Genomic DNA, 24021 nt, shown 5'->3' with positions numbered 1-24021 from the left:
CCCCACTCTTTCCCCTCCCCCCCACTCTTTCCCTCCCCCCCACGTCTTTCCCCTCCCCCCTCACCTCTTTCCCCTCCCCCCCCTCACTCTTTCCCCTCCCCCCCACGTCATTTTCCCCTCCCCCCACTCTTTCCCCCTCCCCCCCACTCTTTCCCCTCCCCCCACTCTTTCACCACTCCCCACACTCTTTCCCCCTCCCCCCCACTTCTTTTCCCCTCCCCCCCACTCTTTTCCCCTCCCCCCACTGCTTTCCCCTCCCCCCCACTCTTTCCCCCTCCCCCCCCACTCTTTCCCCTCCCCCCCACTCTTCCCCTCCCCCCCACTCTTTCCCCTCCCCCCCACTCTTTCCCCTCCCCCCCACTCTTTCCCCTCCCCCCCCACTCTTTCCCCTCCCCCCCCACTCTTTCCCCTCCCCCCCACTCTTTCCCCCTCCCCCCCACTCTTTCCCCCTCCCCCCCACTCTTTCCCCTCCCCCCCACATCTTTCCCCTCCCCCCCACTCTTTCCCCTCCCCCCAACTCTTTCCCCTCCCCCCCCACTCTTTCCCCTCCCCCCACCTCTTTCCCCTCCCCCCCACTCTTTCCCCTCCCCCCCACTCTTTCCCCTCCCCCCCACACTTTCCCCTCCCCCCCACTCTTCCCTCCCCCCCACTCTTTCCCCTCCCCCCCACTCTTTCCCCTCCCCCCCACTCTTTCCCTCCCCCCCACTCTTTCCCCTCCCCCCCACTCTTTCCCCTCCCCCCCCACTCTTTCCCCTCCCCCCCACTCTTTCCCCTCCCCCCCACTCTTTCCCCTCCCCCCCACTCTGTTCCCCTCCCCCCCAGCTCTTTCCCCTCACCCCCACTCTTTCCCCTCCCCCCCCACTCTTTCCCCTCCCCCCCACTCTTTCCCCTCCCCCCCCACTCTTTCCCCTCCCCCCACTCTTTCCCCTCCCCCCACTCTTTCTTTCCCCTCCCCCCCACTCTTTCGGCCCTCCCCCCCACTCTTTCCCCTCCCCCCCACTCTTTCCCCTCCCCCCACTCTTTCCCCTCCCCCCCACTCTTTCCCCTCCCCCCACTCTTTCCCCTCCCCCCCACTCTTTCCCCTCCCCCCCACTCTTTCCCCTCCCCCCCACTCTTTCCCCTCCCCCCCACTCTTTCCCCTCCCCCCCACTCTTTCCCCTCCCCCCCCACTCTTTCCCCTCCCCCCCACACTCTTCCCCTCCCCCCCCCTTCCCCTCCCCCCCACTCTTTCCCCTCCCCCCCACTCTTTCCCCTCCCCCCCACTCTTTCCCCTCCCCCCCCACTCTTTCCCCTCCCCCCCACTTCTTTCCCCTCCCCCCCACTCTTTCCCCTCCCCCCCACTCTTTCCCCTCCCCCCACTCTTTCCCCTCCCCCCCACTCTTCCCCTCCCCCCACTCTTTCCCCTCCCCCCACTCTTTCCCCTCCCCCCCACTCTTTCCCCTCCCCCCCCACTCTTTCCCTCCCCCCACTCTTTTCCCCTCCCCCCACTCTTTCCCCTCCCCCACTCTTTCCCCTCCCCCCACTCTTTCCCTCCCCCCCACTCTTTCCCCTCCCCCCCACTCTTTCCCTCCCCCCCACTCTTTCCCCTCCCCCCCACTCTTTCCCCTCCCCCCCACTTCTTTCCCCTCCCCCCCACTCTTTCCCCTCCCCCCCACTCTTTCCCCTCCCCCCCCACTCTTTCCCCTCCCCCCCACTCTTTCCCCTCCCCCCCCACTCTTTCCCCTCCCCCCCACTCTTTCCCCTCCCCCCCACTCTTTCCCCTCCCCCCCACTCTTTCCCCTCCCCCCCACTCTTTCCCCTCCCCCCCACTCTTTCCCTCCCCCCCACTCTTTCCCCTCCCCCCCACTCTTTCCCCTCCCCCCCACTCTTTCCCTCCCCCCACTCTTCCCCTCCCCCCCACTCTTTCCCCTCCCCCCCCACTCTTTCCCCTCCCCCCCACTCTTTCCCCTCCCCCCCACTCTTTCCCCTCCCCCCCACTCTTTCCCCTCCCCCCCACTCTTTCCCCTCCCCCCCACTCTTCCCCTCCCCCCCACTCTTTCCCTCCCCCCCACTCTTTCCCCTCCCCCCCACTCTTTCCCCTCCCCCCACTCTTTCCCCTCCCCCCACTCTTTCCCCTCCCCCCCACTCTTTCCCCTCCCCCCCACTCTTTCCCCTCCCCCCCACTCTTTCCCCTCCCCCCCACTCTTTCCCCTCCCCCCCACTCTTTCCCCTCCCCCCCACTCTTTCCCCTCCCCCCACATCTTTCCCCTCCCCCCCCACTCTTTCCCCTCCCCCCCACTCTTTCCCCTCCCCCCCCACTCTTTCCCCTCCCCCCCCACTCTTTCCCCTCCCCCCCACTCTTTCCCCTCCCCCCCACTCTTTCCCCTCCCCCCACTCTTTCCCCTCCCCCCCACTCTTTCCCCTCCCCCCCCCTCTTTCCCCTCCCCCCCCACTCTTTCCCCTCCCCCCCACTCTTTCCCCTCCCCCCCACTCTTTCCCTCCCCCCACTCTTTCCCCTCCCCCCCAACTCTTTCCCCTCCCCCCCACTCTTTCCCCTCCCCCCACTCTTCCCCTCCCCCCCACTCTTTCCCCTCCCCACTCTCCCTCCCCCCACTCTTTCCCCTCCCCCCCCACTCTTTCCCCTCCCCCCCCACTCTTTCCCCTCCCCCCCCTCTTTCCCTCCCCCCACTCTTCTCCCCCTCCCCCCCCACTCTTTCCCCTCCCCCCCCACTCTTTCCCCTCCCCCCCACTCTTTCCCCTCCCCCCCACTCTTTCCCCTCCCCCCCACTCTTTCCCCCTCCCCCCCACTCTTTCCCCTCCCCCCCCACTCTTTCCCCTCCCCCCCACTCTTTCCCCTCCCCCCCACTCTTTCCCTCCCCCCCACTCTTTCCCCTCCCCCCCACTCTTTCCCCCTCCCCCCCACTCTTTCCCCTCCCCCCCACTCTTTCCCCTCCCCCCCACTCTTTCCCCTCCCCCCCACTCTTTCCCCTCCCCCCCACTCTTTCCCCTCCCCCCACTCTTTCCCCTCCCCCCCACTCTTTCCCCTCCCCCCCACTCTTTCCCCTCCCCCCCACTCTTTCCCCTCCCCCCCACTCTTTCCCCTCCCCCCCACTCTTTCCCCTCCCCCCCACTCTTTCCCCTCCCCCCCACTCTTCTCCCCTCCCCCCCCACTCTTTCCCCTCCCCCCCACTCTTTCCCCTCCCCCCCACTCTTTCCCCTCCCCCCCACTCTTTCCCCTCCCCCCCACTCTTTCCCCTCCCCCCCACTCTTTCCCTCCCCCCCACTCTTTCCCCTCCCCCCACTCTTCCCCTCCCCCCCACTCTTCCCCTCCCCCCACTCTTTCCCCTCCCCCCCACTCTTTCCCCTCCCCCCCCACTCTTTCCCCTCCCCCCCACTCTTTCCCCTCCCCCCCACTCTTTCCCCTCCCCCCCCCTCTCTTTCCCCCTCCCCCCCCTCCCGTTAAAATCACCTCTTGCTGAGAAGGTTTGGATAGGTGAAAAATAACTGCTTGTACTAAGTTATGTGTGCTGTAAAATGGAGTTGATCTAAAATGTATTTGCATATTATAAAATTTAAGGAAGTCAAAAGGAAACTGAAAGTTTAAGTGGCAACTTCGTCACTGGTAAAGTTACTTTTTCCCCCAAGTTCGATATTAGTGATAATTCTTGCTGGTTGTCTTTTTTTGTCTCCTTAGAAAATTGACCAGTGAATTGGTACAATGTGCTGAGTAACTTCTTTGTTTCTTTCAGTGATCAAGAGCCTCCATATTCAATGATCACCTTGCATGAAATGGCAGAAACAGGTAACTACTAGACTGAACAAAAATAATATGCACCATCTTAAACTGACTTGGAGATGAAATAACATTCTGTAATTTTATTGCTGTCAACGCACAGTGAAGTTCTTATTAGGGGATCAGTGAAGTCTAATTTACATGATGGCCTTGTTTTTGTGCAGCCATTTTCTTTTCAGGCTCTCTTGGCTAAGTGGGCAGGCCACTGGCGCTGCTCTGAACCTGATTAAATACACAAGTTGGCATTAATGATTCTCCATTTGTCCTGTTTTTTTTCATTATTTCCCTGAGAAGCATTACTTTACCATAGGAAAGAAAAATCATATTGGAGCTAGATTTTATCCTTTTTCTCTTTGTTTACACACTAACATCTCCTGGTCACCATACATGCCCCTCCCTGATCCAGGGATGTTACTGCTAATTGTGGCTCTACTCCTGTGGTTAAGAACAGCTATCTCTGCATAGACCGGATTGGTCCATGAACCCTCAACCCCCTCTCATTTGTACAATTAAGTTTCTCGCTGGATAAACTTGATACATGAGGACCACTAGACTTTTTTTTTTGGAGAGGGGGGTGGGTGGTGGGTGTGGTTGTAAGGAAATGGCATGTTAAACACACTTCCAAACTATCTAAAAGTATAAATTGATTGTAAACCATGTTCATAAAATTGAACATCCCTTTAGTTGTATGCATATATATTGCCAAAGGAAATGTAGTTCCCAATATTGAGTGCGCGAAGGTTGATTATGTTTTAACCCTGATCTCCAATCAATGCCTAGTTATTTCTTAAACATCATAAAGTTCAGTTTAGTTAGGAAACTGAATATTTTTGAAAAATGCATGCCCAATAGATTTTAAATCTCTCATCAAAGTTTTGGAAGATATCGCAAAGCTGAATACAAACAGTTGAGGGGGAAATCTAGTGTTTAATTTACATTTTCGGAGAATACTTGGCATCAGGTGGCAGGACTATATCTCCAACACAGAAGTCCTTGAAGCGGCCAACACCCCCAGCTTATACACACTACTGAGTCAGCGGCGCTTGAGATGGCTTGGCCATGTGAGCCGCATGGAAGATGGCAGGATCCCCAAAGACACATTGTACAGCGAGCTCGCCACTGGTATCAGACCCACCGGCCGTCCATGTCTCCGTTATAAAGACGTCTGCAAACGCGACATGAAATCGTGTGACATTGATCACAAGTCGTGGGAGTCAGTTGCCAGCATTCGCCAGAGCTGGCGGGCAGCCATAAAGACAGGGCTAAATTGTGGCGAGTCGAAGAGACTTAGTAGTTGGCAGGAAAAAAGACAGAGGCGCAAGGGGAGAGCCAACTGTGCAACAGCCCCAACAAACAAATTTCTCTGCAGCACCTGTGGAAGAGCCTGTCACTCCAGAATTGGCCTTTATAGCCACTCCAGGCGCTGCTTCACAAACCACTGACCACCTCCAGGCGCGTATCCATTGTCTCTCGAGATAAGGAGGCCCAAAAGAAGAAAGAAAGAAAAAGAAGAAGAATTTACATAGAATTTACAGCACGGAAGCATGTTATTTGGCCTAATGGGTCCATGCTGATGTTTATTCACCAGATGAGCCTCACCTCACCCTATCAATGTATCCATCTATTCTTACTTGTGTACTTGTGTTTCCCTTAAATGCATCTATACTATTTTCTTCAACTACTTCATGTAGATTGAAGAGCATTTATTTAACAGAGTGGGAAATTTAATCCAATTTAAATGCGTTGTAGAAAATACAATCTTTGTGAAAGCATTTTTGATGCCCATATCACTAAAACATTAGGTTGTATTCAGCTGTGATGTGGGGTGAATAGTTCAGAAAATCTGGCGCCAAAGTGGTGGTGTGAAGCTGCATGCAAGCTTGTAACAGAGAATCGTTGGTATGGTGTGATCTTTAGAAAAGACAGATTTATTGGGTATCCTCAGTCGCAATGGGAGGCCTACCAAATGCAGCTTAAAAAATTTAGCTGCAAAATAGTCATCTATTTTCAAAGTAGCATTTCTTTCTGTCATTAGACTATACTATTTGAATTTCAGTTCGATAACATTGAAACAAAATGGTTAGAGATGCTGCTCTAGGTCCTATTCATTTCCTAGTATTCTTTATCCTGTTCTGAACCTTAAAAGCTGAGTCTTGGGAGCATTGCATAATTTTTAATGCTTTAGCATTTATATAGAGAAGTTTTGTAAGTCTTGAACAGGAAATCTGAGCTGCTTTGAAACAGTGTTCCAAGGTAACTGTTTTATACAGGAGCAAAAACGCAATGTTACAGCAACAATAACCTTCACTTCCTCTATTAGATTTGGGTCAGTGGTACAAATGAAAATGCTATCAGTTTCTTACAGGAATTTTAGTTGCTGAACCTAATCTTCAAATGTGCCTCGGGTTTTGGTGTGTTTTTTTTTTAATCTGGAAAATTAACTGCTTTGGGATGCATGATCTCCCATTCACGAAAGTTCTTTTTAATCAGTGTTGCAATAACACTACCAGTAAGCCATACAGACTGAAAGGTTCTTGGGATTGATGCCTAGCCATTGCTGAAGTTGATCCCTACCAGAGCACTAGTGAGGGTACTATGGTTGCAAGAATTTGCATTAGGAGTTGAGAAAATCAGCTAAGGTTTCTGCTGCTGATCACTATTCACTGAACTACTGCTGAGAAGCACATCTGGTGATAACAGGATCAAGCTTGCCTGTGACACCCTCCACCCTATAGCAAATAGCCTGTCAACACTCACTCCTCAACCTAATGCATGAAGAATGTGTACTGTTGGGTCGTATACTGTTGGGTCATGTACTGGAAAACTAATAGAGCATGTGAATTAAACCCAAGAATGGTTCTATGCATTTGAGGAATGGGCAGTAATGTTTAAATCAATACTGTATCTGAGTAAATTTAGTTGTAAGCAAATGGCATGCCACTAAAACAATTGCCATGTTTTTTAACAGATCATAGAATCATAAAATGTTTACACCACAGAAGGAAACATCCATGCCTGCTGTCTAAGAGCAGTTCAGCTAGTCCCATTCCCCTGCCCTTTCCCTGTAACCCTGCAAATTTTTTTTATCTTCAGGTGTTTCTCCAGTTTCCTTTGGAAAGCCTCAATTGAATCTGCCTCCACCAACCCCCCCAAGCAATGCATTCCAGAACCTGAGCACTTGCTGTGTTTAAGAAAAGATTTCCTCGTGTCACCTTTGGTTCCTCTTGCCAATTACTTTAAATCTTTGTCTTCTGGTTCTCGACCCATCTGCTAAAGGGAACAGTTTCTCCCTATCTAATCTGTCTAGACTCCATGGTTTTAAACGCCTGTATCAAATCTCTCAATCTTTTCAATGGAGAGTAACCCCAGCTTCTCAAGTCTATCTTCATAACTGAAGTCCCTCATGCCTGGAACCATTCTTGTAAATCTTTTTTGCATCCTCTCTCGAGCCTTCACGTCCTTCAAAAAGTGTGCTGCCCAGAATTGAACACAATACTCCAGTTGAGGCTAAACCAGTGTTTTATAAAAGTTGATCGTAACTTCTTTGCTTTTGTACTCTATGCCTTTATTTATAAAGCCCAGGATCCCATATGCCTTTTTAACCTGTCCTGCCGCCGTCAATGATTTGCCCACATAGGCCCCCAGGCCCCTCCGTCTCGGCACTCCTTGTAGAATTGTACCTTTTATTTTATATTGCTCACTTCTCTGCATTGAACTTCATCTGCCATGAATTCAACCATTCCACCAACCTGTTTATGTCCTCTTGAAGTCTATCATTATCCTCTTCACAGTTGACAATACTTCCAAATATTGTCAGTTGCAAATTTTGAAGTTGTGCCCTGTACACCCAAGTCTAGGTGATTGATGTACATCAAGGTCCTAGTACTGACTATGTTAATGTAGGAGATTTTACTCGGGAGCTGATCTAGATGAGAATGTGTTCTTGAGTGAAATGGTTAAGATAAATGATGACCTTACCACAACTATGCTGACAGAATGGGTTCAATGCTGATAGAATATTGCCATCACATGATGGTTAACAGTTGGGTGCCTTGCTGAAAAATTGAGGTTTTCATGGACAGTTTAAAAAAAAAAAAAATTGAGGATGTCCGCATTCTGTCAAGACCAAAATTTATTGTGCTGAGCTGCCTTCTTGAACCACTGAGTAGCTGCTTGATAATCCACTTGAAGGAAGTTGAGAGTCAGTCACATTGGTTTGGGACGGGAATCTTACACCAAACTGGGAAAGAGCGCTGTTTTCCCTCCTAAAGAGCGTTAGTGAAGCAGCTGGGTTTATAGATGATCTGAACAGGTTCTTGATCATATTTATTGATACCAGCATTTTAGTTCCAGATATTAAATTGAAATTCTCGAATTTGCCATGATGGGATTTAAACTCCTGTTCTTCTGGTTATTAGGCATCTAGATTTACTCTAGTAATACAGCCGCCGCACTAATGGACTTTCGTACAGGATATCTTTGTGTGTGCAGTTATGAAATTTATATACAGTTGAGCTTGACTATAACTAGTCCCCTTCGGGATCAGCAGGAAAGATTTCTTGAGTCCGATTTTTCTCTTGTAGGGTCTGCTGCTATCAGAAAGATAACAAATATGAATTTGACACCATTTTATTATTTTATAAAGAAATCTGTACAGGTTGGATTGTTTTAATTATTTATGCTTTTCTTTGGTTAACCAGAATTAAACAGCAAATTTCAGTCTGTCATAGACAGGTGGGAAATGGTGTGGTTGGTTTCCACTGGTCACCTCTCAACTGACCACGGTGTTTTTGTTTAAACTAGCATTTCAGGGCCTGTGCTTTGTTGGCCAAATAAACAGATAATAGGTTTTATTCTGAGTTTAAACAGAAGATTAAATATTTATTAAACAGCGATCACGAGAAATGTTTGCAACACCACCCATGCATGCATTCACTCTCACTGTCATGCACGCTCAAGAAAAGATAGATAGAAGGTAAAGGATAAGAGGTGTTGAGTACAAGGTGTAAAAGTCTGCTGTTTTCAGGAAAAAGCTAAGTGACCCCACAACCAACAGATAAGCTCAAAGTTCTTCAGTCCTACCACATCCCGTCGTAAATGGCGGTGGATAATTAAACTACTAACGGGAGGAGGAAGTTCCACATACATCCCCATCCTCAATGATGGGGGAGCCCAGCACATCAGTGCAAAAGACAAGGCTGAAGCATTTGCATCCATCTTCAGCCAGAAGTGCTGAGTGGATGATCCATCTCTGCCTCTTACTGAGGTCCCCAGCATCGCAGGTGCCAGACTTCAGCCAGAGCTTCACTCCACGTGATATCAAGAAGCAACTCAACGCACTGGATATAGCATAGGCTACAGTTCCTGGCAGTAACACTGCAAGATCTGTGCTCCAGAACTAGCTGTGCCCGTAGCTGAGTTGTTCAATACAGCTACAACACTGGCATCTATCTTGACAATGTGGAAAATTGCCCAGTTATGTCCTGTCCACAAACAGTAGGACAAATCCAGTCTGCTCAGTTACCACCCCATCGGTCTACTCTCTATCATCAAGAAGGTGATGGAAGGTGTCAACAGTGCTATCGAGTGATACTTGCTCAGCAATAACCTGCACTCTGATGCTTGGTTTGGGTTCTGCCAAGGCCACTTGGCTCCTGACCTCATTACAGCCTTGGTCCAAAAATGGATGAAAGAGCTGAATTCCAGAGGCGAGGTGAGAGAACATAAGAAACAGGAGCAGGAGTAGCCCATTCAGCCCCTCGAGCCTGCTCTGTCATTCAGTGTTTATGGTTGATATGATTGTGGCCTTATCTCAACTTTCCTTCCTGCCTGCAACCCCGCCCCCCCCCCCCCCTCTCAAAAAACCCTCGACTCCCTTGTTGATCAAAAATCTGTCCAACTCAACCTTGAATATAGTCAATGACCCAGCTTTCATTGCTCTCTGGGAAAGAGAATTCAAAAGATTAACGACTCCCCGACACAAGAAATTCTTCCTCATCTCTGTCGTAAAAGGGAGCACTGTGTACAGTTTTGGACTCCTTACTTAAGGAAGGATATAACTGCAGTGGAAGCAGTTCAGAGAAGCGTCACTCGGCTGATTCCTGGGATGAAGGGGTTGTCTTGTGTGGAAAGATTGAGCAGGTTTGGCCTATGCTCATTGGAGTTTAGAAGAATGAGGGGTGATCTTATTGAAACATAAGATTCTGAGGGGACTTGACAGGTTAGATGCTGAAAGGATGTTTTCCCCTTGTGGGGAAGTCTAGAACTGGGGGGACAGTTTAAAAAGTTAAGGTGTCTCCCTTTTAAGACAGATGAAGAGTAATTTCTTCTTCAGATGTGGTCTGTCTCGGACCCTGTACAGCTGTAGCAACACTTCTCTATGCTTATGCTTCATTCGCCATGCAATAAAGGCCAACATTCCATTTGCCTTCCCAATGACTTGCAGTACCTGCATGCTAGCTTTTTGTGATTCATGTACCAGAGCACCCAGATCCCTCCTGTGCCACAGATTTCTGCAGAGTCTCTCCATTTAAATATTCTGTCTTTCTATTCTTCCTGCCAAAGTGTGACTACCTTGACATCAAGGCTGTGGCATGAAGGAGGCCTAGCAAAACTGAAGCCATTGGGAATCTGGGAAAACTTTCTACTGGTTGGAGTCGCATCGAGCACAAAGGAAGATGATTGTGGTTGTTCGAGGCCAAACAACATCCAAGCCCCAGGACATCGCTGCAGCAGTTCCTTGGTAGTGTGCTAGGCCCAAACATCTTCAGCTACTTCACCAATGTTCCCTGATTGCGCAGTGTTTTAGTACCATTTGCGACTCCTCTGATACCGAAGCTGTCTGTCCGCCTGCAGCAAGACCTGGACAACATTCAGGCTTGGGCTGATGTGTGGCACGAATGTTACTTGCCACTTAAGTGCCAGACAACGAACAACTCCAACAAGAGAGAATGTAACCATCTACCCATGACACTCAGCATTGCCATTGCTGAATTTCCCCACCATCAAAATCCTGGGGGTTACCATTGACCAGAAACTTAACTGGACCGACCAATTAAATACTGTGACTACAAGAGCAGGTCAGAAGTTGGGAATTCTGCAGTGAGTAACTCTCCTCTTGAAGCTTCTCCACCATCTACAAGGCAGAGTTAGGAGTGTGATGGAATCCTCTCTGCTTGCATGGATGAGTGCAGCTCCAGCAACACTCATGAAGCTCAACAGCACCCAGGACAAAGCGGCCTGCTTGATCAGCACCCATCTGCCACCTTTAAAAATTTGCTCCCTCCACCACCAGTGCACAGTAGCAGCAGTAAGCACTGCCTATAAGATGAACTGCAGTAACTCGCCAAGGCATCTTCAGTAGCACCTTCCAAACCCCCAACCTCTACCACCGAGAAGGACAAGGTGAGCATATGCATGGGAGCACTACCACCTGTAAGTTCCCCTCCAAGCTACAGACATGACTTGGAGCTATATCGCCATTCCTTCACTGCTGAGTCAAAATTCTGGAATTCCCTCCCTCATAGCACTGTGGGTGTAGCAACACCAGATGGACTGTAGCAGTTCAAGAAGGCAGCTCGCCACTGTCGGGACTGAGAGCTTCAAACCTGGTTTTATTTTGTGCTTTGTTGGTTCCTGCAAATTGTTGACACAGATTTGGAGACTCTAGAACCAAAAACAGTTCAATTTTAGAGAGAGATTTAGCAGTAACCCCAACCAATCCACCTACAGAACTACCAGAGATTTGTTTCATGTATACTAGGCAGTAAATCACGGAGCTTCTGCATGTGTTGAGGACTGTGTCTATCTACAAGGAGCAAATTGAAAGTGCAAGGCTATTTATATTGATACAGTAATATAACAGCATTGAGTGAGAAAGTGAAGCAACATTTAAACAAAAGGCTTTTTTTTTACATAAGCAAAATTTGGGTGTTTCTAGAGGAATCTGTATACCTTGCGAAGCCAGAATAAGTTGGGTACCAGACCAACAGTGTGGGAAAACAGATTGATCTAGGCTATCACTTGTTTCTTCAACATTACTTTTAGATCTGAAACTTCTTATATTTGCACTAGAGGGCAAGAAAGGTGGAGATTCATTTTTTTTTTTTGCAAAAGGGGTCACTAGCTGAGAACCAGTGGAGTAACCAATTGCATATATTTCATGAAGTTGTGTGAATCCTTGCTGAATGTTTGTATTTTTTCATACAGTTGAGTCATAGAGTTATACAGCACAGAAACAGGCTGCCCATGTCTATGCCAGCCATCAAGCACCTATCTATTCGAATCCCATTTTCCAGCACTTGGCCTGTAACCTTGTGTGCTATGGCATTTCAGGTGCTCATTTAAATACTACTTCAATGTTGTGAGGGTTCCTGCCTCCACCACCCCTTCAGGCAGTGTGTTCGATTCCAACCACCCTTCTAGGTGAAAGAAATTTTCCTCAAATCCCCTGTTAACCTCCTGTCCCTTACCTTCAATCTATGCCCCCGGTTATGGACACCTCTGCTAAAGGAAAAATGTTTCTTCCTGTCTACCATGAGCAATGAGTTTACATAGAACATGAGTGCTATTTCTCAAGCACAGGAGACTGAACTGTAATATTTCAATATTGGTGTTTATAAAGGGAGTTGCTCACTTAAATAGTAAAAACATGTGTGCCCAGATATCTTTCAATTGTTATAATTTATTTTGGCCAGTTGCAGCAGTTGATTTATACATGGATCAAAAATTTACTAATTTGTGCGGTGGAGAGTCATGGCCATAATCAGTTAGCAGCTTGTATTTCATCTCTTTCCAATCTGTTTAGTTGAGTTGTATTGGTACAAAGCAACAATATGCTGCTTTCCGATGTTTTCTGTAATTCTCCTGCATTGCCGTTGCCTTGTGATAAAAGTAGGGATTGTCTGGCCAGCTGGTAGGGCTGATTTTTGTGTGTAATTTGGCCAATTATGTCAATATAATCTTGTACCAGTTTTGTAATTGGATATTTTGATGAATAAATATTTAGATAATATTTTTTTCAAATGAACTGATGTTACAATTGCTGTTGTAAAGAAGGAAAATGGAAATTTCTGTCTGAAAACCAGTCATTCTAATTTTTCTGCACTCCAATTTTAAATGCAAAAAAAGAACATTGTTCTTGTGTTATTCAATGTATGGTGCAGAATTGAGATGGATGATATCTTGGATTGGTCAAATGAAATGCAACTTTATTGGCTCTTATTGTCTTTTTGTTTTGAATTCAGCTTCAATTGATGCATCTGGCTGTATTAAGAGCCACAAGTTTAATTAGCCAATAAATATATAGCACTTGGCTCAATGTATTGCTACTCATTTAAACTGTAAAAAAAAAACTTACGTGGTGTTTGCAGATGTTGGGCTCTGAGTTGCATAAAGATTCAACTAAAAGTTTCGAACCACTTACCATCGAAACAAAATGTCACTGTTTGAAGATTAGTGTGGGTGTTCTAATACTTCACTGATTTTGGACCAAACTGATCTTGTGTTCGTTCTTTCTTGGTGACAGATGAAGGTTGGCTGGAAGTAGTACAGTCCCTGATCAGAGTTATTCCTCTAGAAGATCCTTTAGGGCCAGCTGTCATTACTTTGCTGCTTGATGAGTGTCCGCTGCCAACCAAAGTAAGTGGTGCATCATTTTCCAGACCAATGCCATTGGTCTTCGTCTTTTAAATAACTGTTTCATTCTAATACCATATACTTTTTTTTAATTTTAGAGATACAGCACTGAAACAGGCCCTTCGGCCCACCGAGTCTGTGCCGACCATCAACCACCCATTTATACTAATCCTACACTAATCCCATATTCCTACCACGTCCCCACCTGTCCCTATATTTCCCTGCCACCTACCTATACTAGGGGCAATTTATAATGGCCAATTAACCTATCAACCTGCAAGTCTTTGGCATGTGGGAGGAAACCGGAGCACCGGAGGAAGCCCACGCAGACACAGGGAGAACTTGCAAACTCCACACAGGCAGTACCCAGAATTGAACTAGTTAAAGGTGCAGTTATCAGGAATATTGGAGTATTGCAATGTTTCTGAGCAACTTAAAGCAAGAAATAGGAGCAGGAATACACAGTGTGACCCCTCATACCTGCTCTGCCATTCAATGCGATCATGGCTGATCATCTACCTCAACTCCACTTTCCCACCCATTCCCCATATCCCTCGATTCTCAGATTTTAAAATCTCTATCTCAGCCATGAATATGTTCCACGGTGGAGCATCCACAGTTCTCTGGGGTAGAGAATTCTAAATATTCACAACCCTCCTGAGTCACTGAAAGTGGCAACGCAGGTGGATAAGGTAGTCAAGAAGGCATACTGCATGCTTGCCTTCATCGGTCGGGGCTTAGAGTATAAAAATTGGCAAATCATGCTGCAGCTGTACAGAACTTTAGTTAGGCCACACTTAGAATATTGCGTGCAGTTCTGGTCGCCACACTACCAGAAGAACGTGGAGGCTTTGGAGAGGGTACAGAAGAGGTTTACCAGGATGTTGCCTGGTCTGGAGGGCATTAGCTATGAGGAGAGGTTGGATAAACTCGGATTGTTTTCACTGGAACGACAGAGGTGGAGGGGCAACATGATAGAGGTTTACAAAGTTATGAGCGGCATGGACAGAGTGGATAGTCAGAAGCTTTTTCCCAGGGTGGAAGAGTCAGTTACTAGGGGACATAGGTTTAAGGTGAGAGGGGCAAAGTTTAGAGGGGATGTCTTTACACAGAGGGTGGCGAGTGCCTGGAACTTGCTGCCGGGGGAGGTGGTGGAAGCAGGTACGATAGCGACGTTTAAGAGGCATCTTGACAAATATATGAATAGGATGGGAATAGAAGGATATGGTCCCCGGAAGTGCAGAAGGTTTTAGTTTAGGCAGGCATCAAGATCGGCGCAGGCTTGGAAGGCCGAATGGCCTGTTCCTGTGCTGTACTGTTCTTCTTTGAAGAAATTTCTCCTCATCTCAGTTCTAAATGATCATCACCTTTAAACTGAGGCTGTATGCCCATGTTTCAGATTCCCCAGCCGGGGGAAACTTTTCAGTGTCTACCTTGTCAAATCCCTTTTGAATTTTGTATGTTTCAGTGAGATCACTTCTCATTCTTCTAAACGCCAAAGGGTATAGGCCTAATTTACTCAGCCTCTTATCCATAGGACAACGCTCTCATCCTAAGAATCTAGTGAACTTTCACTGTACAGCTTTCAAGGCAAAGGAATCCTTCCTTTAGAAATGGAGACCAAAACTGCGCACAATATTTAGGGTGTAGTCTCACCAAAGTCCTATTCTTGCTTGACATATTAAATTTAAAACTTAAATCAATATTGCATCTAAAAGTTTTCAAACTACTATACCAAGTGTATAACAAAAACAAGAAATGCTGGAATCACTCAACAGGTCTGGCAGCATCTGTGGAAAGAGAAGCAGAGTTAACGTTTCGGGTCAGTGACCCTTCTTCGGGTCACTGACCCGAAACGTTAACTCTGCTTCTCTTTCCACAGATGCTGCCAGACCTGCTGAGTGATTCCAGCATTTCTTGTTTTTGTTTCAGATTTCCAGCATCCGCAGTATTTTGCTTTTATACCAAGTGTATAGTATATTGAATTGAATGGGGCACTTTAAAATGTATTGAAACAAATTTGTGAAGTTTCAAAGCCACCCCACTCAAAAAAAAAAAGGATAAACATAAATAGATTATTCATTTAATGTGCCAGTCCCTTGGAATCTTGGGACTAGCTAAATTGCTCTTGCAGAGAGCCGGCGCTAATTTGATAGGCCAAATGGCTTGCTTCTGTGCTGTAATTATTTCATGATTCTAATTTGCCGCGCGCAGCCTGTAAATGGAAATGAATCTAAGGGTCTGGCATATCATGTCACAGTAGTCTGCAGCGTATTATATAAGCTATGTCAATTTTATTAGGTAGTGGGACAACTTGTTTAAACTTGATTAACTCATTTAGTCTATTGCATTTGAATCTTTTTCAGCATAGCCTTTAAATTCTTTAAGATCAGAGCTTTACAAATGTCAAATGAAGTATTTTAGAAGCATTTATTCTGGTTAAATAGTTATGAAAGTTTTGCATTTTCCTTGCTCCTATCAGTCCAAAATTGATTTTCTGCAGTTTCTAGTGAGACACCTGCATGTATATTTCCATTTTCTTTCCTCTTCCCATCATGGGGAGGCAGTGGCGCAGTGGTAATGCCACTGGATTGGTAGCCCAGAGGCCCAGGCTATGCTCTGGGTCAGATGGTGAAATTTGAATTCAATTAATAAATCTGGAATTAAAAAGCTAGTCTAGTGTGACCATGAAGCCACTGTCGATTTGTTGTAAAAGCCCATCTGGTTCGCTAATGTCTTTTTAGGTAAGGAAATCTGCAGTCCTTACCTGGTCAGGCCTACATGTGACTCCAGATCCAACCACAGCAATGTGGTTGACTCTGAAAATGCCCTCTGTAATAGCTACTCAGTTCAAGGGCAATTCGGGATGGGCAATAAATGCTGGCCTAGCCAGCGATGCCCACATACCATGAATGAATAAGAAAAAATGGACCATTCCTATGCTAACTTAAATGTGATGTTAGATAGTGTCATTTAATACTGTTCCTTTCACTTAACGTGTGCTCTGGATCAGACGAAATGGGTATTGTAGCTGGGGCTTTTGCCCACCCGACACCTGCCTTGCATTCAAGGCAAAATCAGTTTCCATAAGCAGGCGTCTTATGACCAGTAGTCTCCCTTTCACTCCTAAGTTAGTTAGCTCTGAATTTCAGTAGTTTACTTAGTGAAGAATACTTGGGATTACCCATCCTCCCCTCCTTCACCTCAGCAAGTATAAAAATACCACAAGTAGAATGCTGCCTACAAGTTTAAAAAAAACTTGTCCAAAGGAAAACTGTACACAAAAGCAGAATGGTGCACAACAATAATCAAACTATATACAATCTGGGCTAACTTCAGAATAGATGGTAACTATAATCCTTGCCACTTCTCCCTGCATAAATTCCTGTATTATTGCAGAGGACTAGCCCTGGTTTGAACATTTTTTTAAAAATTCTTTCGTGGGATGTGGGTGTTGCTGGCAAGGCCAGCATTTGTTGTCCATCCCTAATTGCCCTTGACAACTGAGTGGCTTGCTAGGGCAGTTAAGAGTCAACCACATTTCTGTGGGTCTGAAGAGATCTGTAGGCCAGACTGGGTAAGGATGGCAGATTTCCTTCCCTAAAGGACATTAGTGAACCAGATAGGTTTTTTACAACAATCGATAGTTTCATGGCACCATTACTGAGACTAGCTTTCAATTCCAGATTTTATTGATTGAACTTAAATTCCACCAGCTGCCATGATGGGATTAGAACCTGTGTCCTCAGGGCATTAGCCTGTGCAGTCGGATTACTCGTTCGGTGACATTACCACTGCCACCATCTCCCCCTTGATTTGTGTTTGAAGGAACTAAGATAACAGTGGTGGTAAAACAAACAGCAGCAAAGTTTTTCCATGGAATTTCATGCTGTGTTTTGATGTAGAAGATTGATTTTTGACTAATATATGAAGAATAAATGTGAAAATACACTGATTAGTTTTGTATTTTTAATTTTTTAAGGATGCATTACAGAAACTGTCAGAAATGTTGAATTTAAGTGCACCTCTAGCAAAGCAAGATGCTTGCAATCCAGCCAAGCACCGCAACACCACTGCAGTACTGGGATGTTTAGCTGAAAAGCTAGCAGGTATGGCTACCAAATTTTTAGCCCTAAATTTCTTGGTATTATCTTTGCCCAGCACACATTATCATATCTACTTGAATTGACCCTCAGATTACTTCCATAAATGCAATGTTAGAGTAATATATGGCCAGTTACCATGTAATCAGTGTGTGTAAGAATTGGTGGCATACAGCTGCTATGGAAGCTCCACAGCCTCAATTGAACTGACTAAATTGAGGGTAAAGAGAAAGAGGGCATCTTGATCAAAATTTGTTTTTTGTTAGCGACCATCTGTATTAATCACCTTTTTTTACTTTTTACATTGCACGACTTCAAATATTGCTTTTTTGTGAAAACCGTCATACTTCTAATGACTTAATGTAGAAAGACGTGGCTGGTGTATCTGTCAGCTGTGCAGATCAAAAGATCCCAGATTCAATTACTGTGTTTTTTCCCTCACTATTGATTTCTGGGAAGTCTTGGGCTAAGGAAGCACAAATCAGCCAAGGATCCTATTCATGATTCTAGTTGAGTGAGTCCTGCTTAAAAGTGTGTGCGGTTATCTGGTGAGAAAAATAAGCAGTATTGGACCTAGTGTTCTTTGTGAAAGAAGACCTTGTTGATACTCATTCTTAACTAGTCTCTGAAATAGCCTAGCAAGCCACTCATAGCCATATAAAGAATAATAAGAACAGCACTGTGGGAGCACCTTCACACACTACAACAGTTAAGAAAGGCCCACTACCAACTCCTCAGGGAAAGTAGAGATGATTAATAAATGGCAGCCTTTCCAGTGGTGCTGACATAGCAAGAATGAATAAAACAGTTGGTGCTTCAGGAGAGTAGAGGAAGGGGAAAAAAATGCCAAGAACGGTCTGATCTATTTGTTGAAGGTTTTTTCCTACTTTTCAAGGCTGTCCTCAGTGTGAATAACAGATCACAAAGGCCCTTGCTTTCTTTCTGAATTGAAATCTTTCCTTCTGAACACACAAATGGTGCTGTAAAAGGAAAAATAAAGATGCAACTGCTGTACCATTGGGAGCTGCAATGGCATTGTCGAACCTCCTGAAGAGCTTCTGCAGTGCAAATACAGTGATTTGGGGCAAGTTGTGTGTGTACTTTTTCCCAGGGTGGAAGAGTCAGTTACTAGGGGACATAGGTTTAAGGTGAGGGGCAAAGTTTAGAGGGGATGTGCGAGGCAAGTTCTTTACACAGAGGGTGGTGAGTGCCTGGAACTTGCTGCCGGGGGAGGTGGTGGAAGCAGGTACAATAGCGACGTTTAAGAGGCATCTTGACAAATACATGAATAGGATGGGAATAGAGGGATACGGACCCCGAAAGTGCAGAAGGTTTTAGTTTAGGCAGGCATCAAGATCGGCGCAGGTTTGGAGGGCCGAATGGCCTGTTCCTGTGCTGTACTGTTCTTTGTTCTTTTGTTCTACTTAATTAGATGTGTGCCATGGGAAATGAAGATTCTGATGTAACCCAAAATTTTGAATTGTATTTGTTCTCATGCAGTGCATTAACTTAATTGACAGATCTGTGAATAGCAATAATTGGCACTTTTGAAATGTAAAGTGTATACATTTCTTCAAAAATTAAGGGATTTTAAGAGCAATTGTGTTTGGCTTTCAATGGCAACCCATAGATTCTTGTGGAGAGGGTACAAATTCTTTAACAAAATTTCTAATATTTACAGGTCCTGCCAGCATAGGTCTTCTCAGTCCAGGAACCTTGGAATATTTACTGGAAAGTTTGGTGAGTACCGGAGATTTTTTTTTAGAAACAGCCAAATTACTGGAACCAGTAAACCTCATAGTATGGGAAAATGAGTGTTTCTATATTAAGATTAATTTTATGCATTTTAAAAAAATTTGTGACCAGCTTGTTTTTGGATAATATCTATAGTTTATTTAAAACTGGATATATAAAAATATGTATGTTATCTGGGCTGCACTTTGATCGAATTGGTTCAGTCAGGAATTGACAACAATGAAGGAGACATTAGGACAGGTGACCAAAAGTTGGATCAGAGGTAGTTTTTAAGAAAACTAGGAAAGAGCGGTGGAGAAATTTAGGGCGGGAATTCCAGAGCTTGAGGCCTAGACTGCTGAAGCCACAAGCGCTAGTGGTTCTGGGATGCACGAGACCATTGTTCGAAGAACGCAGAGTTCTTGGAGAGTTGTAGTGCTGCAGACAAGAGCACATTAATTATCTAACACTACCTTGTCCTATTGGTAGCGGGTCATCCTGAGCTGCTGCAGTCCTTGTGGTTATGCTGATCCCACCCTGTTATGATGAAGCAGTGCTGATATATGCCCCAAGTCCAAATCTCTCATGACTCAGAGCTGATGGCATTCCTTCAATATTGATACTCTTGTCCTTCTCACTGGTAGAGGTTGCGGCGGACGGGAGTTGCTGTTGAATTAATTAATCCTCGTGAGTCGCTGCAGTGTACCTTGATGCAGCCGCAGTGTGTTGGTGATGAGAGTTGATACTGTCTTTTGGACATGGATTGTACTAAAGGTGGAAATTGAATGTAAAAGAACATTCTTCTCAAGGTCATCTTGTACAGTTGGCTATATAGGACACTGAAAAGTTTTACTGGCTGGATATCAATTTAATTTTGAAAGCAGTCAGTAGTCATTTTGAAATTTAATTTAGCTTCTATATAATGACCAGTTGACTTAACTAGGCGGCAAGTTCACCCACAGCCCAAATTGATTCATGATCTGCTTGAGCAGTAAATCCTATCTATTCATAAATAGAAAATTTTGGTCATTAATCTCTGGTTCAGTTGATGTCATAAACCATCAGTAAACCTTGGGCACTTTGTAATCATCTGAACACTAAGATGATTAGAGAACAATGCTAAGCTAAACTAGTACTAGAGTACTGTGCTGTATTCTGGTCTTTATATCAGAAAAAGGATATAGTTGCACTGGAGACATGCAAAAAAAAAAAAATTACAAGGATGTTGCCAGAACTGAGAGGTTATAACATTCAGGAAACATTGAAGAAGCTGAGGCTCATTTCTCTGGAAAGAGAAGGCTGAGATGACCTGACAGGATACATGTATCCTAAGTGGTTTCACATGAGAGTCCAAACCTAGAAGCCATAAATATGCTGATCAATCAATTCAATAAGAAATTAAGGAATAACTTCTTTACTCAGAGTGGTAGAATGTGAAACTTGCTATCATATGCAGTAGTTGTGAATAACACAAATCCATTTTGAAGGGAGGCTAGCTAAGTACATGCGGGAAGAAGGAATAGAAGGATGTGTTGATGGGCTGAGGTGAAGTAAGGTGGAAGGAGTCTCGTGTGGAGCATTAACATCAGCAAAGACCTGTTGGGTTGAATGATCTGTTTCTGTGCTGTAAATACTATGTATGTAGCATATTTACTTAATAACTACACTTTGCGATCTTAGAATGCTTATGTGATCTTAAAGAAACAGGGTTCATCTTTAGCAGCCAAGTAATTATTCATTACATGTAGAACATTTCCATCTTTATAAAACAGTATCATCCTGCATGCTGTGACTATCATTATCTTGCATCTTCCACTGGAAAATGGGTATAACATTTTGAGTGAGGGTTCAGGTATCATTTCCCAACAGAACAAAAGAATCTTAAATACTTGGCAGGTCAAAACGGCAGCAAGTATTCAATCGCATTTTGTGTTACTTTGGAAACTTAGTGTTGTGGAAAATTTGAGGAGTTTTATTGCATCTGCAGTATGTTGCTATAGCAACAAACTTTATAGATGGCTCAAAAACATTTCTGAAATTAGAGAATTTTGAGTGCTGAAAAAGTGATCCATGTAAGTTTAAAATAATGGCAGAAGAGCCCACGCTAAAATGTTCATTTGCTAAATGCGTATTGGTATTAACAGCACAGGAAATGGACCATTCCGTCCAACAAGTTCATGCCAATATTTCTGCTGCATACAAGCCTCCTTCCATCTTTCTTCTTCATCTCGCACTATCAACATATGCTATTCCTCCTTCCCTCATGTACTTGGCTAACTTCCCTTTTAAATGCATCTATGCTGTTCTCCTGAACTACTGCATCTAATAACAAGTTCCAAGTTCTAACCACTCTGAGTAAAGAAATTACTCCTAAATTTCTGTCGGATTTATTGAGACTATCATATTTATGGCCTATAATTTCAGACTGCCATGCATCTGAAAATGTTTTCTCTATATGATTCTTATTGAATCCCATCAAAATTTAAAAAAACCCCTATTAGGTCATCTCCCAACCTTCTCTTTCTAGAGTAAAGAGCCTGAGCTTGTTCAGTGTTTCCTGAATTATAACCTTTCAGTTCTGATATCATTGTAAATCTTTATTGCATTGTTTCCAATGCCACTATATCCTTTTTCTAACATGGAGACAGAACACAGCACAGTACTCTATATAATACTGAAATAAAGGGTATGCTGTCCAGAATTAAATTTAAACATTGATTCCTTCTTCAAAGGACTGTTTGACTATGCCTGATTATCTGATGTTTAGTTTCAGCACACCAGTCTTGAAAATAGTGGTGCAGTGTTCAAGTTTTGCTATAGTGTTCAGAAACTTTTCAGCTGCAAGCTGTCAATGATTTACTGTACTGCAGTCGAGCATTCTGCCTTGATGTGGACTGCATGCAGAGTTACCAATGTGTCAACTATATCACAATCAGGATTCAAAGCTGAATCGCTGCTTTTGTACAACAGTGCTTTCTGATTCTTTTCAGTAAAATGGTTCTGCTTAAACTCCCTAAGTGGAGTTGTACGTGATCCTTTTTTAAATTGCTCTCCTACCTGTACTTCAGTAACCAAGTAATTGTACTTTTGCATGATCTTAAATTCGTTGGATTGATCAATGTTCTAGTTCCTGTTTTCGGGCTATATTTGATAGTCCCTTGAAGCAACTAAGCCACTAGTTCTTTAGTAGACAAGTAACTAGAATTTGCATCTGTGTGTTAATATTGAATTTTGATGAGTTAATGGAGCAAAACAGGAATAACAAAAATATGAATTAACTGTGAAGCCTCTTTCTTGATTAAGCAGGCATTGGAGCTTTTTTCCCCCTCAATTCTTCGGGCAGGAGGGCCTTCAGTATTATCATGTGGTTAGACCATGGAGTAAAGTGAGCAGCTCTGGGCACCACATGATAGCAAGGATAAATTTGCCTTGAAGGGAGTGCAGTGCAGGTTTGCCACAATGAAACCTGGATTCCTTAAATTAAATCACAAGGTGAGATTATACAAACTAGGGTTGCATTCCCTGGAATTTAGAAGGTTAACGAGGGATTTGATTGAAGCTTAAGATATTAAAAGGAACAAATGGGGTAGATAGAGAGAAACTGTTTTCACTGGACAGTCGAGGACTGGGGGCAAAGACTAAAAAAAGTTAGAGCCACGCCCTTCAGGAGTGAAATCAGGAAACCTATACACCCAGGGTGGTGGAAGTTTGGAACTTTTGCAAATGGCAGTTGATGCAAGATCAATTAATTTTAAATCTGAGATTTAGATTTTTTTTTATTTAACCAAGGGATATGGGGCAACGGTAGGCATATGGAGTTAGGTCGCAGATCAGCCATGATCTCATTGAATGGCGGAACAAGCTGGAGGAGCTAAAGGGCCTACTCCTGTTCCTATGTTCCTGTCCGCCTTTGTGTGGAGTATTTGTGTGTGTGTGTGAATAGTTTTCATCTGTAAGTATCTTTGCTAACATTGTTGAAACCAATTTTCTGAAAACTGGTAGAAGTAATTATTACAAAATGTACAGTAAAAATAACAGTTTAATACATATCTTATTCCTCTACCCTGTACCGTTTCCTGTTTATTTGTTTAGTCTCTGAATATCATTCCAGAAGATTTGTTGACATTACAATAAATTTCCTTAAGTAAGCATAAAAGCCATGATTCGTTCAGAGGCTATAGTTGATCTAAACTCTGAAGAGCAAAGCTTGAGTAATTTTATCATTTGAAGCTGAGATGTAATTGCCTTGTATTCACTTGTGATTAATGGCTTACATGAGGCTAGAATCTATTGCAAGATATATTTTCATGGGTGGGCAGTTTCCATTTGCTTGTTTTCTAATAGTTAAAAATATGTACTTGAGTACAAACCAGTAGATCTTGATTTCTATTTTTGACCACGTGGATGTGTTATAGTAATTGAGGTAATTAGCATTACCCCTTTTAATCAAGCACGGTAAAGAATTTTCATTTATATATAGTGCCTTTCACATTAGCTGTGAATTACTTTGGGGCTGTCCAGGTAATGAGTTTGTTATGACCAAATGAGCAATGTCTAGGGGTATTTTGCAATCTTTACCTGGTCTTATTTTAACAGTGTTTTGAGCGCCCCTTCGTGTGAATCCTTGTTCACAGTTTCCAATTATAAGGCAAAGAACTAAGCACAAACAGGCTTTCTTTGGTTTAAAGCAGAAAGAGGAAATTTATTAAAACCTTAAAACTTAAACTCTAATATGGTTCATGCCTACAGATATACAATGCTCTCACGCTAGCATGC

At 44.5% G+C, this 24021-nt stretch overlaps 1 protein-coding gene across 2 annotated transcripts in view; it reads left to right on the top strand.

The window, feature by feature from the left end:
* The window catches only part of rspry1 (ring finger and SPRY domain containing 1), a 78136-nt gene that overhangs the window by 7714 nt on the left and 46401 nt on the right, over positions 1 to 24021 (top strand). For both annotated transcript variants that reach the window (XM_068049579.1, XM_068049578.1), the window contains exons 2-5: positions 3729 to 3781; positions 13299 to 13411; positions 17391 to 17517; positions 19193 to 19251. In XM_068049579.1, coding sequence (XP_067905680.1) covers positions 3729 to 3781; positions 13299 to 13411; positions 17391 to 17517; positions 19193 to 19251 — 352 coding nt within the window. The remainder of the gene's footprint in view (positions 1 to 3728; positions 3782 to 13298; positions 13412 to 17390; positions 17518 to 19192; positions 19252 to 24021) is intronic.

The sequence above is a fragment of the Heterodontus francisci genome, chromosome 17 (assembly GCF_036365525.1).
Source record: "Heterodontus francisci isolate sHetFra1 chromosome 17, sHetFra1.hap1, whole genome shotgun sequence".
In the NCBI taxonomy this organism is placed as follows: domain Eukaryota; kingdom Metazoa; phylum Chordata; class Chondrichthyes; order Heterodontiformes; family Heterodontidae; genus Heterodontus; species Heterodontus francisci.
Note: the sequence above shows the minus strand (reverse complement) of the source record. Positions and strands in the feature narration are given on the sequence as shown.